This window comes from Quercus suber, unplaced genomic scaffold (genome assembly GCF_002906115.3).
Source record: "Quercus suber isolate HL8 unplaced genomic scaffold, Cork oak 2.0 scaffold_53, whole genome shotgun sequence".
Taxonomy (NCBI): Eukaryota; Viridiplantae; Streptophyta; class Magnoliopsida; order Fagales; family Fagaceae; genus Quercus; species Quercus suber.
Genome location: NW_027069518.1, coordinates 571,103 through 586,847, shown reverse-complemented (window position 1 = coordinate 586,847; position 15,745 = coordinate 571,103). Strand labels below are relative to the sequence as shown.

The 15,745-nt window shown below is 30.3% G+C and overlaps 2 protein-coding genes and 1 long non-coding RNA gene across 3 annotated transcripts; 2 read left to right on the top strand and 1 right to left on the bottom strand.

The window, feature by feature from the left end:
• Positions 1 to 820: 820 nt before the first annotated feature.
• On the bottom strand, positions 821 to 1,557 carry LOC136066959 (uncharacterized). The gene is made up of 2 exons (XR_010628482.1): positions 1,186 to 1,557; positions 821 to 916 (listed from the first exon to the last, which is right to left on the bottom strand). It is a non-coding gene; the product is annotated as an uncharacterized LOC136066959 (long non-coding RNA).
• A 1,379-nt stretch (positions 1,558 to 2,936) lies between these two features.
• LOC112004921 (serine carboxypeptidase-like 40) lies at positions 2,937 to 6,986 on the top strand. Its single transcript, XM_065772049.1, has 6 exons — positions 2,937 to 3,065; positions 3,335 to 3,609; positions 4,784 to 5,044; positions 5,540 to 5,751; positions 6,429 to 6,534; positions 6,699 to 6,986. The coding sequence occupies exons 1-6, from the start codon at positions 2,990 to 2,992 to the stop codon at positions 6,849 to 6,851; spliced, it is 1,083 nt and encodes a 360-aa protein (XP_065628121.1). The 5' UTR covers positions 2,937 to 2,989; the 3' UTR covers positions 6,852 to 6,986.
• A 190-nt stretch (positions 6,987 to 7,176) lies between these two features.
• On the top strand, positions 7,177 to 10,307 carry LOC136066958 (inositol transporter 4-like). Its single transcript, XM_065772050.1, has 2 exons — positions 7,177 to 8,946; positions 9,726 to 10,307. Exons 1-2 carry the CDS (start codon positions 8,887 to 8,889, stop codon positions 10,206 to 10,208), a joined length of 543 nt encoding a protein of 180 aa, XP_065628122.1. The 5' UTR covers positions 7,177 to 8,886; the 3' UTR covers positions 10,209 to 10,307.
• The last annotated feature ends 5,438 nt before the right edge of the window (positions 10,308 to 15,745 follow it).

The window sequence follows — 15,745 nt, the reverse complement described above, 5'->3', positions numbered from 1 at the left end:
AGTCTACAGCTTACTTTATTGATAAAATTGTACTTAGAAAAAAAAAATTTGTGATAACCAAACAAGCATTTAATCGTGATAAACAGCTAACAAATTTAACAGTACCCAAAGTGGGTAATGGGCCGAATGTGGCCCAGATGGTCCATAGAGTGGTCCAATTCATATAATAAATTAACCTAATTTGCGACCCAATAATGATGGCCGAAATCATGACAAACTATAGTGCTAACACGAAAGTTGGGAAACAATCAATTATTCTGGGCCACTGGACCAGTCCATACACCAATCAAACTTTTGTGAGCCATATATGATTACTTAGAAAAAAGTATGTTATTTTTATATAGATTATTGTTTTAAGTCATGTTTTTCTTTTCCCATTGTAGCACAAAAAATGAAATTGTGCTTTGCATGTTTTTCACTGTTGACCTTTCTTTCCTTGGTGATCATGGATTTCTTTGTTCATTCAAAGTGGAAGTTCATTGAGTTGGACCCACTGTTATCACCATTTTTCTTCACCATCATGAAAATTATAGGAGAAAAAAACAAAAGGCAAAGAAACATGGTGTAACTTCTAAGATTCAATCATCCTCATTATAAAGCACAAGCATATATTTTTGGGGGAGAGAGAGAGAGAGACTTACAATGATTCCTTTGAGGTTGATAAGGGTCTTGTTAGCCTTTTTATTATGTTGAAGAATGGTATGAGCAAGTTGAGGAACATAATGCCCAGCATAACTTTCTCCAGAAATATAAAAATCTCTACTCTTGTATTCTGGAAATCTTTCTAGCCAGTTAATCACAAACCAATAACTGTCTAAAGCTGTTCTACTATCTCCACTCGTATTATAATCCGATGTTCTATTGGAGTATGAAAATCCTACCCCAGCAGGAGACTCAAGAAATAAAACATTTGCAGCTGAAAATAAAATTTCAAAAAAAAATTGAGCTTTCAGATTTGGCCAAAGAATGAAAATTAAAATTCGAACTTCTTGCTAGGGCATAATAATAGTAATATAGTTGAATAAGAAATTTGACATTCAATTTCTATCTACACCAAAAATTGAATGGTGTATTGATTTAATGATAAAAGAACAAAAATCAAAGAAACGGACGTCATAGGTTGACATTCTATTAAAAAATAATAATAATAATAATAATAATAATATTGTTATAAGATAACTATACCTTTATTCCATGCAAATTCATTTGTAAAAAGTGTTTTGCCATCACTGAGTACACGAAATGGTCCGAGCTCTTGCATTGCTCCATAAGCAAGAGAAGAACAACCTGGGCCTGTGGAGAAATTAAACAAGGTTTAATCACCATGTTAAAACAAAGAATTAACTTCTTCTTTTTATTTTTGAACCAAAACTTAGAAATAACAAGGTTTCACATACTATAGAGTATAGATTTAGATAAAATTTCTTTTTTTAGAAAGTAGATGCAGATAACATGTAGATAACATGTTATTAATTTGATATAATTATATCTTGTCAAATATATATTAATATATTTATCAATCTCAAAGTTTGACTACAAAAACTTGGAATTATTGTTGTCGTGGTCAAATATAATAAACTTATAGCATTTTATTTTTACATGTCTATTTAAATTCATTAAATATATTCAAAACACTAATAAATTAATAATCCCAATGACAAATCCTCTTTTTATATGATAATAGCTTGCTTTAGGAGCAATTGACAATAGTTGAAAGTAAAAGTTTATTGGGTAGCCATACTTTTTTAAATGAGGAAGAGCAAATGGGCAATAGCCGCAATAACCTTGTCAAAAAAATAAATTATATCTGAATTTAAAGAGGTGATGATACTATAACTTAAAATGCATGGTAAGCTTGACTATTCTAGTGTAAAAGAATGATAAATTCATTTATTAAATCATACATCCATATGTAGTTTTTAATATTTTCTTTATTTTAAATTACAATTTGCAAGATGGATATACAACACTCTCGCCGAGAAATCCTCCAGAAGAGTGAGTTTTGGGATTTGATTTGCAGAGCTTCCACAAAAGGCAGTGGCACAGATGCCACCTGAGCAATATATATATATATATATATAAGATTCTAAAAAAATGTATTATTATTTTTAAATAAATTATATATATATATAATTTATTTAAAAATAATAATACATTTTTTTAGAATCTTATATATATATATATATATATTGCTCAGGTGGCATCTGTGCCACTGCCTTTTGTGGAAGCTCTGCAAATCAAATCCCAAAACTCACTCTTCTGGAGGATTTCTCGGCGAGAGTGTTGTATATCCATCTTGCAAATTGTAATTTAAAATAAAGAAAATATTAAAAACTACATATGGATGTATGATTTAATAAATGAATTTATCATTCTTTTACACTAGAATAGTCAAGCTTACCATGCATTTTAAGTTATAGTATCATCACCTCTTTAAATTCAGATATAATTTATTTTTTTGACAAGGTTATTGCGGCTATTGCCCATTTGCTCTTCCTCATTTAAAAAAGTATGGCTACCCAATAAACTTTTACTTTCAACTATTGTCAATTGCTCCTAAAGCAAGCTATTATCATATAAAAAGAGGATTTGTCATTGGGATTATTAATTTATTAGTGTTTTGAATATATTTAATGAATTTAAATAGACATGTAAAAATAAAATGCTATAAGTTTATTATATTTGACCACGACAACAATAATTCCAAGTTTTTGTAGTCAAACTTTGAGATTGATAAATATATTAATATATATTTGACAAGATATAATTATATCAAATTAATAACATGTTATCTACATGTTATCTGCATCTACTTTCTAAAAAAAGAAATTTTATCTAAATCTATACTCTATAGTATGTGAAACCTTGTTATTTCTAAGTTTTGGTTCAAAAATAAAAAGAAGAAGTTAATTCTTTGTTTTAACATGGTGATTAAACCTTGTTTAATTTCTCCACAGGCCCAGGTTGTTCTTCTCTTGCTTATGGAGCAATGCAAGAGCTCGGACCATTTCGTGTACTCAGTGATGGCAAAACACTTTTTACAAATGAATTTGCATGGAATAAAGGTATAGTTATCTTATAACAATATTATTATTATTATTATTATTATTATTTTTTAATAGAATGTCAACCTATGACGTCCGTTTCTTTGATTTTTGTTCTTTTATCATTAAATCAATACACCATTCAATTTTTGGTGTAGATAGAAATTGAATGTCAAATTTCTTATTCAACTATATTACTATTATTATGCCCTAGCAAGAAGTTCGAATTTTAATTTTCATTCTTTGGCCAAATCTGAAAGCTCAATTTTTTTTTGAAATTTTATTTTCAGCTGCAAATGTTTTATTTCTTGAGTCTCCTGCTGGGGTAGGATTTTCATACTCCAATAGAACATCGGATTATAATACGAGTGGAGATAGTAGAACAGCTTTAGACAGTTATTGGTTTGTGATTAACTGGCTAGAAAGATTTCCAGAATACAAGAGTAGAGATTTTTATATTTCTGGAGAAAGTTATGCTGGGCATTATGTTCCTCAACTTGCTCATACCATTCTTCAACATAATAAAAAGGCTAACAAGACCCTTATCAACCTCAAAGGAATCATTGTAAGTCTCTCTCTCTCTCTCCCCCAAAAATATATGCTTGTGCTTTATAATGAGGATGATTGAATCTTAGAAGTTACACCATGTTTCTTTGCCTTTTGTTTTTTTCTCCTATAATTTTCATGATGGTGAAGAAAAATGGTGATAACAGTGGGTCCAACTCAATGAACTTCCACTTTGAATGAACAAAGAAATCCATGATCACCAAGGAAAGAAAGGTCAACAGTGAAAAACATGCAAAGCACAATTTCATTTTTTGTGCTACAATGGGAAAAGAAAAACATGACTTAAAACAATAATCTATATAAAAATAACATACTTTTTTCTAAGTAATCATATATGGCTCACAAAAGTTTGATTGGTGTATGGACTGGTCCAGTGGCCCAGAATAATTGATTGTTTCCCAACTTTCGTGTTAGCACTATAGTTTGTCATGATTTCGGCCATCATTATTGGGTCGCAAATTAGGTTAATTTATTATATGAATTGGACCACTCTATGGACCATCTGGGCCACATTCGGCCCATTACCCACTTTGGGTACTGTTAAATTTGTTAGCTGTTTATCACGATTAAATGCTTGTTTGGTTATCACAAATTTTTTTTTTCTAAGTACAATTTTATCAATAAAGTAAGCTGTAGACTCTCACAAAAAAAAAAAAAAAAAAAAAAAAAAAAAAAAAAAAAAAAAAACAAAGTAAGCTGTAGGAAACAATATTTTAAATAGTAGAATTAGAACTATTAATTCATGATGATGATCATGTTTTCCTGGGAAGGGCTGTGGTGCAAATTAGGTTCAAAATATTAACTAAAGTAAGAAGGGAAGGAAAAAAAAAAAAAAACAAAATAAAAGTAATCCCCTTTGAGCTATTGTTATACAAGTAGGCACAAAATTTCTACAATTATACATTTTGTTACAAAAATGTTTAAGTATTCTTTTATCGTTTTTTGTTTTTTAATAAAAAAAAATCTTAATAAGTTAGTAAAGTTATAAATAAATACCATGAAATGGAGAGGTTGAGTTAGTCATGCATATAGATTAAAGATTAAAAAAAAAGTAAAAACAAAAATAGCATCTCAGTCTTGCTCTCGTTCCCTTTATATTCTATAGTTCACAATAGATTGTGTTATTTCAATGTTCATGCATCTCATTGATTTCTTGTTCATTATATATGCAGATTGGAAATGCAGTGATTAATGATGACACTGACGAAAAGGGAATGTATGATTACCTTGCCACCCATGTTATCATTTCCGACGAAGCAAACAACAAAATACAAAAGTATTGTGATTTCTCACCCAATGCAACCAAACCTTCTAGTCAGTGCAATGAAGGCTATAAGTCAGTCTCAGTATCTACTGGCCCTATTGATGTCTACAACATTTATGCTCCCTTGTGCCACAATTCCAATCTCACTGTTCTTCCCAAGAAAGCCTCTGTAAGTTTTTTTTTTTTTTTTTTTTGGATAATGAAAGTTTCTGTTGATTGTTGAGGACTGTAATGTATTGTACTATTGTGTTTAAGAGGACCAAACTTACTATAAGTCCATATACTCCGCTCCAGAATAAGCGAGCTAACTCTAATCTTAGCTGTAGATTGTAGTACAAGTATATGGGTCGGTAATAAATTTGGATCTCTTAGACCATAATATCTTTAATACGTTCTTGTAAGATTTGTAATTTTTATTTCCCTTAGAAAGCGCATAATTTCCAAGATCCATTAGAACTTCAATTTTTAACACACACTATGCTTTTAGCTTAATAAGTAGTTTAGGAAAATAATTTTCTTCAACCACTGTTCATGTTGCATGAATCTTAGAAGTTGGAAGTTAAATTTTTAAAAAGAGGGGCTCATTTATATAATGAAATTATATGAATGTTAATTTGCTCTTAATAATTTGAAATAAATTGTTCTATTGTTTTTTTGTGTGCAGATATTGGATATAGATCCATGTAGTGATTACTACGTGTATGCTTATCTGAATCGGCCTGAAGTTCAAGAAGCCATGCATGCTAATGTTACTAAACTCACACATGACTGGGAACCATGCAGTGATATCATTGAAAAATGGATAGATAGCCCATCAACCATCATTCCCCTTTTGAGAGAATTCATGGCCAATGGCATTAGAGTGTGGGTTTTCAGGTAAGAGTATCATCTTTGGCATGGTTAATGACTTAAGGGAATGAAAAAAAATTTAACTCGGCCATCAGACATTGGTTTAGGAAATTTTTTTTAAAACTTTTTATAAGTAAAGAAAAAAGTAACTGATTTTTTTATTTTATTTTATAGTTTTTCATATTTTCTATAAAAGTAGTATAAAAACTTTCCTAAAATGATTCATTGACAAACACACTAAGGGCACCCATTAATTGAACCCTTAAATTATTATCATATTGTTAATTTGTTTATGGATAATTACATGGTTCATGGTTGTTTGGATAACAAAGTTCCCTACCTACTTGATAACTCCCACTACTTAGAATTTAAAGGAAATAAAAAAGGTTATGTACCACATAATACTAGAAGCAATCAAATCCTATTGAATCCATTTAATTACTAGATAAGCATCACCTTGATTGGTGTAATAAAATACTAAAGGACTTTTGATTTGAATTCTTAACCTTAATTCTAACTGGCATTCTTCAGTAGTGCTTACCCCACCCTAATAGAAAAAGAGGTTATTTATGATTTAGCTTACTTCACCTGAAGGTCAAAAGAAGAATTGTGGATTATAACTTCACATCATTATCCTATCAATATATGATAGTTAAATTTTTTTTTTTCAAATTTGAAATGAGTCTTTGTTTGGTGAAATGTAGCGGTGATATTGATGGAAGGGTTCCTGTTACTTCAACAAAGTACTCTATAAACAAAATGAGGCTTCCCATAGAGACTGCATGGTATCCATGGTTCATCGACAGAGAGGTAACTTTATTTTTCCTAGAGTACTTTCTAATTACGTTGTGACTCAAGACTTCTTGTTTTGCCTATCATTTTTATCTCGGGTATTTTCATACGTCTTTTTTACTTCTAAAAGAATTACCATACATGTACATTTTTTAAATAATTTTTTGTTGTTGGTGTTATAGGTTGGTGGGTATACACAAAAGTATAAGGGAGACCTAACATTTGCAACTGTAAGAGGGGCAGGGCATCAAGTGCCAAGCTACCAGCCACTGAGAGCACTTTCTTTGATCAGTCACTTCCTTAGTGGCAAACCCCTTCCTTATTCTAGGTCATAATAATTTCTTTTAGTCTCTTAGTTGGCCATATCATTGACCTGTTCTAGAGTTCAGCTTTGCAATTCTAGTGCCAACTAACTTTTTTATCTGATTGTTTTCAATAACCATGAGTAAAATAGCAAGCATTTGCCATTCTGATTCAGAGCAAAGCACAAATATTCTATTTTAATTTTGATTTTTTCCCTCAACAAATCCAATCATGTTGAGTTCAATCAATAATACTTTCCATACAACAGTGAAATTGGGATTGTAAATGTGGATTCAAAAGGCAGTGGATGCACCTATATATGATTTATTTATCAATATGTTGCTTACATTAAAAAGCATGGGACAATCAACATGTCTATTGCCCTTTACTATAACAAATTTCATTGTAATAACCACTTGTTAATCAAGGGGTTTTAATTTGCCATTATATGGTACTTTTCAAGTTCAGCACAGAAGGAGAAATCAAATGATGATTAAGTTGAACAATTATATAGTATGGAGTTACAAGTTATCAATCAATGAAAAGAATAAATTGAATGTATTTTACGTGCTACACTTCCTAGAAATATATAAATTCTCACAGTTTTAAGTTATTGTGGTATCAAATTTCCATTTTAGATGGGTATTAATTACTCATCCACTAACAAGTTCGGAACACTCATTCCATTTCATTATGCTTTTAGTCACTTAGTTAGAGATACTATGTCTTATGTAAGCTTTCTTAGGAGTTTTAGTTTCTCTTATACTTATAGGCAAGGTAATTATGTTGCTGATGCCTTGGCAAAGAGAGCTAAGTTTTATTCTTCTTTCTCTGTTTGGACAGAGTCTGTTCCTCTAGACATCAGTACTCTTGTTTTGGCTGATAAGCCACTTTTCTAAGTTATAAAATCTTTGGAGGGATTCTCAAAAAAAAAAAAAGTTTCGGAATACAAAACTATCCCAAGTATAAAAAATACCTAAGCAAAGCACCTTTCATCCTCGTAACACTTAAATAATGAAATGCATGTTTATTTAGAAGTCTATCAAACCTCTTCCCCTTCACCATCTTAAGGATGATGAAAATTTCAAATTGAGTTTTTTTTTTTGGTTGTTGTTGCTGAATAACATGAATTTATATACTAGATAGGAATGGAAAAGTTGGAAGCAGTCCCATAACTACAGAATGTAGCCCATTTAACTAAGTTGTGGGCCAAAAAATGTTTTGGATCTTCGTGCATAAGTAAAAGTCCAAAAATTTATGGGCTGAATAACATGAATTTATATACAAGACAGGATTAGAAAAGATGGAAGCAGGCCCATAGTCTTCACAAAATGCAACCCATTTAACTAAGTTTTGGGCCAAAAAATCAGTTGGATCTTCAGAATTTTTGCAACGGAATATTCTTGTAAGTTTTAATTAGTAAAGTCTCTGATGGTTGAATAAGAGATATATCAAAAACCGATTGATGTCTTAGTTTGATAATAAATAACTGTTATTAGGAGTAGACATTGTAGGTTGTAAAACTCTAAAAAAGAAAAAAAGTCTCAACTATTCATAGGGAAAGAGGCTAATATAACTAAGGGAAAATTATACTTTTACATTGAATTTTCACCCAAATTATAATGTCTTCCCAAATTTTGAAATTGCACTAGTAACTCTCTAATTTGAGATTTTTGTTATAATGTACCTCTTGCCGTCTATTTTAGAGGTTAACTTTGATGGAGAAGTTATGTATGTGACTTTCGGCGCTACTTTTAGCTAGTGTCTAGCTCAAAGAAAATGACTAAATTGTCTTCCGATTTAATACTCTCTCTCATAATCAAAAAATAATCTCTCTAGTCTCTCCCTCTCGTTGGAGATTAAAGATTAAGGTTTAACCCAAGAAAGGTAAAATTTGGCTAGGTGAGTCTTTCACCTCCACAGTTTAATTATCATTGGCCTTGTTATGCTATCTACTGTGTTTTATCAATCTTCTCAACATGCACCAGGGATAAACAACTATGACGCTAGCCATTTTGGCAACAACAGTATTTGCACAGCTTACATTTCAGCCCCTGACACTTCCAGATGGAATTGCATGACCTGTTTGAAACAAAAATGCGCTTCTGTGCAAGTGAAGGTGACAAGGTATGATTTCCTGCCTTGACTTAGAAAAATGTTAAAGATACTACTAATTTGTTACAAAAAACTTACAAATTGACGCAACAACAAATGTGATTGGAGCATGTTAACAATCATTCTTTTATGTTTAAAAGTTGAAACATTAGTTTACTACCAGGATGATCATTCTTTTATCTCATGGTCAATTCAAACATTCATTTTTGATGTTAAAATCTACTAATCAGTTTGATTCCTACATTAGTTTGTGAACATTATGTAGTCAAATATACGTAGTATCATTATTTTTCTTTTATTTTTAAAAGTTGATACATTAGTTTGTAAACCTATATAATAAATATTATAACTATCATAGTATTACTTCTTCACTTAATCTATAATACTCTTTAAAAAGTGCTTAACTTACTACTAATTTCATTATAAAAGACTTTCAAATTGACGTGGCAACAAATATAATTGATACTATATCAATATAAAATTATAAATAAAGTTTTGAATTAGGTACTACTGCACATCCTTAGTGCGATGGTCACTCCACAAGTATAAGTGCTTGTGGGGTGTGGGGGATAAGAGCTGATGTTAAAGTCTCCAGGAAAGAGTTTCACACACATATACACTTAAATTAGGCTGCTAGAGTAAAAATTCTACCATAAAAAAAAAGTTTTGAATAAGGTTTTTGTACCATTTAGCTACAAATTAGTTGTTTTGGCATGACTCACTCATACCCTATTATCTTGTATACTTCATGAGCTTCGTGTATTGACTTTTTTTTTTTTTTTTGTAAGCAGTTCCAACCTGGGTCTTGCTTGGCAAATGAAAAGGCAATAGGAAACATGTCTACTCAACAACATCGAGTGTGGTATGATGAGGGTTGCCCTAGCAAATTAGGGCTCTTTGCAGTTTTACTACTAGGGTTTTACATCATAGTTTACTCCCTAGGCATGGGGACAGGCCCTTGGATAGTGAATGCAGAGATATACGCACTGAAGTATAGAGGTTTTGGTGGAGGGGTCGCAGCTATGTCAAATTGGACAGCCAACTTGATAGTCAGCATGAACTTCTTGTCCCTCACAGAGGCTTTGGGTTCATGGGGCACATTTCTTTTGTTTGCTGGGTTTTCTTTTCTTGGATTAATAGCAATCTACTTTTTGGTTCCTGAAACCAAAGGTGTGCCACTTGAGGAAATTGAGAAGGTACTACGCAAAGGCTTCAGACCATGGCCATTTGAGAGGAAGGAAAAGGCTCAAAACATTGATGGAGTTTCTGCTTAATTGTCCATAAATACTCTTTTCATTCTTCAATTGGTTCATTTTTCACTTTTTCATGTTTACAAGTTTTTTTGTTGTTGTTTTTGTTTATTTTCCCATGCATGCATGAAATTGAAATCATGTAGTTAGCTTGAAATATTACAGTATATATATATATATATATATATAAGTCACGTTGATTTAATTACTTTCTAGAATTGACTACCAGCACCAATAACAATACTTAATTTTTGGGTTCTTTTATATCAAATTATTCATATGATAGAAAATTTAGACCGCAATCAAATTTGAAAGCCATTGTTTTGTTCAGGTGATTATTATAAATAATTAATCACAACTTACAAATAATTAGAGATATTGAATAATTGTTGAACTATTAATAAAGAAATTCAAAATTTTCATAGGAGACGTTCAAACCCATGAGTCAAGAAGATCTCCGTTTAAAAGTATTTAAATGCAAAATAAAGAAATTCAAAGATAAAATTAGGAATAATTCAACAAAGGAAAATATTTTTTTTCTTGTCTTACAAGAAAATTTAAGAATAATATGAATGCTCAATTGAGAAATACATGCATAGATTTGAATAATCTACTGGAGACTAGAGTAGGAACCACGAAGGCCCTAAGGGTAGAGAGTACTGGTAGTAATATAATCCATACTAAAAAATAGAAATTGATCCATTTCTCAAAAGAGAAAATTGGATCATAATGGCCTATATGGTGGTGTCGGTTAAGTTTATTTTCTAATTTATTTGACTTATTTAATCAAGTGTGTGTTTAGTATATAGTTTATTAGAAAAAAATTTCTTTCAAATTGGTTTAGAGAAATCATCTTTAGCTCATTACATGATGGTTCAATTCGTAGAGCATTTTTAGAGAACTTGGAGTTCTAGTGAACAACATAAGCTTCTATGATTACTTCCCAATCTATATATATAATAATAGGTGAAGCAGAGAGAAAATCCAATTACATTTCAATTGGATTCTCAATTTTGTGCCACTTGTCCTAACCAAAACTCAAAAAAAAAAATTTAATTAAATTATAAATTTGACTTCAATTTTGTGTCATGTATCTTATCTAAATTTTTAAATTTTTGTGCCCAAATAAATGATGCATTAACATTTAACACGGAAGCCAAGAAAACCACAATGATAATGTTCATTGGCCTAAATAAGAACATCTTACCTGCACACTTTTATGGAGATTATAAATTAGAATCCAATTTTGTGACATGTATCTTATCTAAATTTTCTAATTTTTGTACCCAAATAAATGATGCATTAACATTTAACACGGAAGCTAAGAAAACCACAATAATAATACTCATTGGCCTAAGCAAGAACATTTCACTTGCACACTTTTATGGGTGATCTCAATAGAGTCTGGAGCTCTTCTAATACCACAACCAGAACCAAAGAGTCCAACGAGAAAGACTATAAAAGTAAAACATTATCTCTTTCTAATTCCATATCGTCATCCCATGTCTCCTCCTCTCTCAACCTCTACCAACTAGATCCATACACTGCCCTCTCTTCCTCCTTACGGATTTCTTAGAGCAAGGCCGAGTTCAAACACAATGTTCAATCTCACTCTTCCTTGCTTCACACTCTCATACATTAGCGCTTCATTGGTGTCTTCAAGAAGATTCCAAGCTCAATGATCAGTTCTTATTTTTTAATAGATTTAGTGTGTCTAGATTAAGATTTTGTTAATTTGTTGAAAGTGACAAAAATATAATCATATATATTATATTAAGTTGAAGTTCAATTTTAGAATTCAAATCGAATCAAATTAATTTCTAATTACAGTTTAATTTTGTACTATGTGTCCAATTTGATTTTTAAATGTTGGTGTTAAGTTACTTCCTTGTCTTTCTACTGTAATTTTTTATTCAGATTATTACAATTTAATCCGAAATTTTATTTGAATTTTCCTATTGTTGTTACTATCATATATTATCATTCCAATTGTCTAATTTGAATATGAAATTAGAGTCTAATTTTACTATACACGTGTACAATCTAATTATTTTTAATTTTGCTATCATGTGCAGAAGCCAATGAAATGAAATTAATAACACATTAAACACTTATACTTTGGGAATCGGTAGTACCAATCTAAATTCATTGGACCTGCTTCGTGATAATACAACTATGAAGGATGTATAAAAACACGCACAAACCCATCTCTCTATAAAAAAAGATTAGAGAGAATTTCTTTTATCAGCCATGGAACTTCAGAGGTTTTTTCTTCATACAAATGTCCATCATGTTACAAAATGACTCATCATAAAACTACAAAATGAGTACAACTCTAAGGATTTTTTTTTTAAAATTTTTTAAGCTACGAAAATTTCAATCACCAATAAAGATTGAAGATTCAAAAGCGTGAATGGATCTTTTGGATAAATATTGTCACTAAGGTTCATCTTTCTGTGTAAAATGTATATATTGCTAAGTTTTGTTAATGAAATTTTCTGGTTAATAATATAAATTTAGACTTAATTGAGCCTTTTAAACATGAATAAACTCATGATTAATAATATATCCATTCGCGTGCGGTAACACGGGGCTACATACTAGTAAAAAATAATAAGTGTTCAAAGAGGCCGCATTCATTGAAGATTTAAAAATTAATATCTAACCAACTTTTTTGACGCGTGAAGAAAATCACACATTGATAGAATAATTAATTTGAAAGTGCAAGTTTTTGGGGTCACTAATATTATTTTTGAAGAAGATGCCCTTAATGTCATCTAGTCCAATCATCTATGCCTGACTTCTCTTACCCATGGGTCTATTGCATCTATTAGCGAGGATAATCATTTTTTTTTTTTTTTTTGGGATCAAGTCACAGACTCACGATTAGCAATTTTCTCATATTCTTAGGTATGCTACTATGCTAAGCAAGCAGCTCATGCAGTTGCTAGTTGGGCCTTTCTGTATGTTTTAGGGAGGTTGATGGGGGAATTAAGGTTCTCATTTCATTTTCAATAAAATTATCTTATTAAAAAAAAAAAAACAGTACTGTCTAGCAGTATCAAATCACAAACATGCATGTGAGTGGAATCATGTAATGTTTATCACAATAATGTAATAGAGATAGCTTAAGAGGATGCAATAGTCAAATGTCCAGAATTATAGGTGAAGATAAAATAGAGGGTTGCCATGTTCTTTGTATTTCTTTGGTCATTACTCGGACTAATGGTTTTCTTCGAAGGTTCTTATAATATTCTTATAATAAGTAGGTATAAAAAAAATGCACATACCTATTTGCGGCCATCACATATTCATATGCATTTGCTTCTATTACAATTTTTGTTTTTTGAGAATCTGCTTCTATTACAAATTAAAGAACGTGCATATTGCATTTTTTATTAATATTAGGATCTAGCGAGCTGGTTCCTCTTGGTTTCCATTACCTCCAATTTGCATAAAGAAACATAGAAAAATACAAAAGGAAAGATGCTTCTTCTGAATTACAACTTATAAGGAAATTAAATAAAACCCTTTCAAACTTCCAAATATCATAATAATAAAATAAAAGTTTAGTGCATGCGCACATTAGAAAGATATAAACCATAAGAAATTTATATAATATTTAGGGGAAATGTCCCTAACTTAAAAAAAACATTTGAAAAATAGCATAAATCTACAAAGGTTTGTATTTAGATTTGAAAATTTAAAAACAAGGAATTTGAAGAACAAATGTTATTATCTAACCACACAAAATGATTTGAACTTTGGGGATTTTGCTCTATTAAAAAAAAAAAGACTTGTGCTGTATGCATTTCATCTAATTATTTCAAATACACTTATTCTTTTTTTGAGTCCCAGATACACATATTAATAAAGTTAAAGCCAAAATTAGCATCCAAATGAACCAAAAGAGATAGAATTAGCAGTACTAGTTAACACACTAGTACTGCAAATCCCTAAAAATCATATGTTAGGGCCTTAGCTTTTAGTCCTCTGTTTTTCCTTTTGATGCATAAAAAAAAACAGTTGGAAATTTTGAAATAACGCAAAATGCATTAAAAGTTTTACAAAATCATAGAATCCTCTTTCATGCATTTATACATGTAAAATATGTTGATTACATTGCTACATAGAGAATTACTACACGTTTAAAATAACTAACGTAATTGCTACATAGTGATTACATTGTAGATTTTTGAAGAGAATCCGTATAGTACTATTGCAATTAATTTTACTTGTGGGAAAGAGGTTGCTTCAAGTCATGGTTGTAACTTTTTTTTTTTTTTTTTTGGAGCAAAAGTCATGGATGTAACTTGTGTTGAATTTTGAAGAAGTTTATTTAATTAATGTTATCTTTACTTGCCCCAATGCCACATTAACGTAAAAAAAGGTGTTACTTGTTAGGAAGTCTTTTAACCTGGGTTTCTTTCTCTTTCCATCCAATTAAAAAAGTTTAGATGTTTGCTAAAGCCTAAAAATTTCATTAAGATTTTTTTACGAAGTCACCTAATTTTATAGAATAATATTAAATATATTAGGCATCAATCATTACTATTACATGCAAGATTACTTTAAAGATGGAAGATGTCATATGTGTATAATAATAATAGTAGTAATAATAATAATAATAATAAAATTTTCATTATTATTACTATTATGAACATAATTTTTTTTTTTAATGATTTTAAAAGTTAGTAAGTTGTTAATAGTAAAAAATAAAATGTTGTAATTTATAAAATTTTTGGTAATATTAGTCATATAATAATGTATAGAACTTGTAAGAATTTAATTGAAAAAAAAAAGAAAAAAAAGAAAAAGAAAGGAGATGACGAAAATGAAAAGTAAAGTCCAACACTTCGCAGAGATGAGCTGGGCTAAAAAAAATGCATAAAGAAGCTGATGCTGCTTGCTTGTCATAATATTATTGGACACAATAGATCCAAGCCCACTAAGCTTCTTGGGCCCTCATAATGGGCTCTCTATTCCCCACCCCCAAACTTTACCCAATTAATTGGATTTGGGCTTGAATTAATCCAGCCCCAGAACAACTCATTGCCAATTTTCATTCCTAAATCCTAATTTCTGGTCTATCTGTTGTTGTTCACAGGTAAAAAGTGAAATAGTCTGATTTAGAAAAGTTACTCTGCAACATATTTCAATACCAAAAAAAAAGAAAAAGAAAAATGCACAACTCCTACCACAACTGTTTACATGACAAACTGCGAGTAATGGATAAAAAGTAATTGGTCCATGTGAAAGTGACAAATAGTCAATCAAAGTTTGTCAGATAAGATAATTGTGATAAAAGTTGTAATTTTTTATGTGACACTAGAATTACTCATTTCAATAAGTTGAATCTCAATCAAACTATTTGAATGATCTACAAGTAGTTCCATGGTGTATTATGAATAAAGAATAGAATAGTCTAATCAAAAGACTAAGACATTACTTTTTTATATAAGTGTTTTCCTTTTTCTGAACACATAGATGCATTATGGATAGTGAAAACTGAATGAATCAATAGTTTAGACTACAATACAAATATGTAAACATCATAAATA

Bases quoted from the DNA above. Each gene is read 5' to 3' on its own strand.
- LOC112004921 (XM_065772049.1), top strand. From the start codon at position 2,990: ATGCAAGAGCTCGGACCATTTCGTGTACTCAGTGATGGCAAAACACTT. The intron at 3,066-3,334 runs GTATAGTTATCT...TTTTATTTTCAG, and splicing joins TGAATTTGCATGGAATAAAG to CTGCAAATGTTTTATTTCTT. The intron at 6,535-6,698 runs GTAACTTTATTT...TTGGTGTTATAG, and splicing joins CATGGTTCATCGACAGAGAG to GTTGGTGGGTATACACAAAA.
- LOC136066958 (XM_065772050.1), top strand. From the start codon at position 8,887: ATGGAATTGCATGACCTGTTTGAAACAAAAATGCGCTTCTGTGCAAGT. The intron at 8,947-9,725 runs GTATGATTTCCT...TTTTGTAAGCAG, and splicing joins GTGCAAGTGAAGGTGACAAG to TTCCAACCTGGGTCTTGCTT.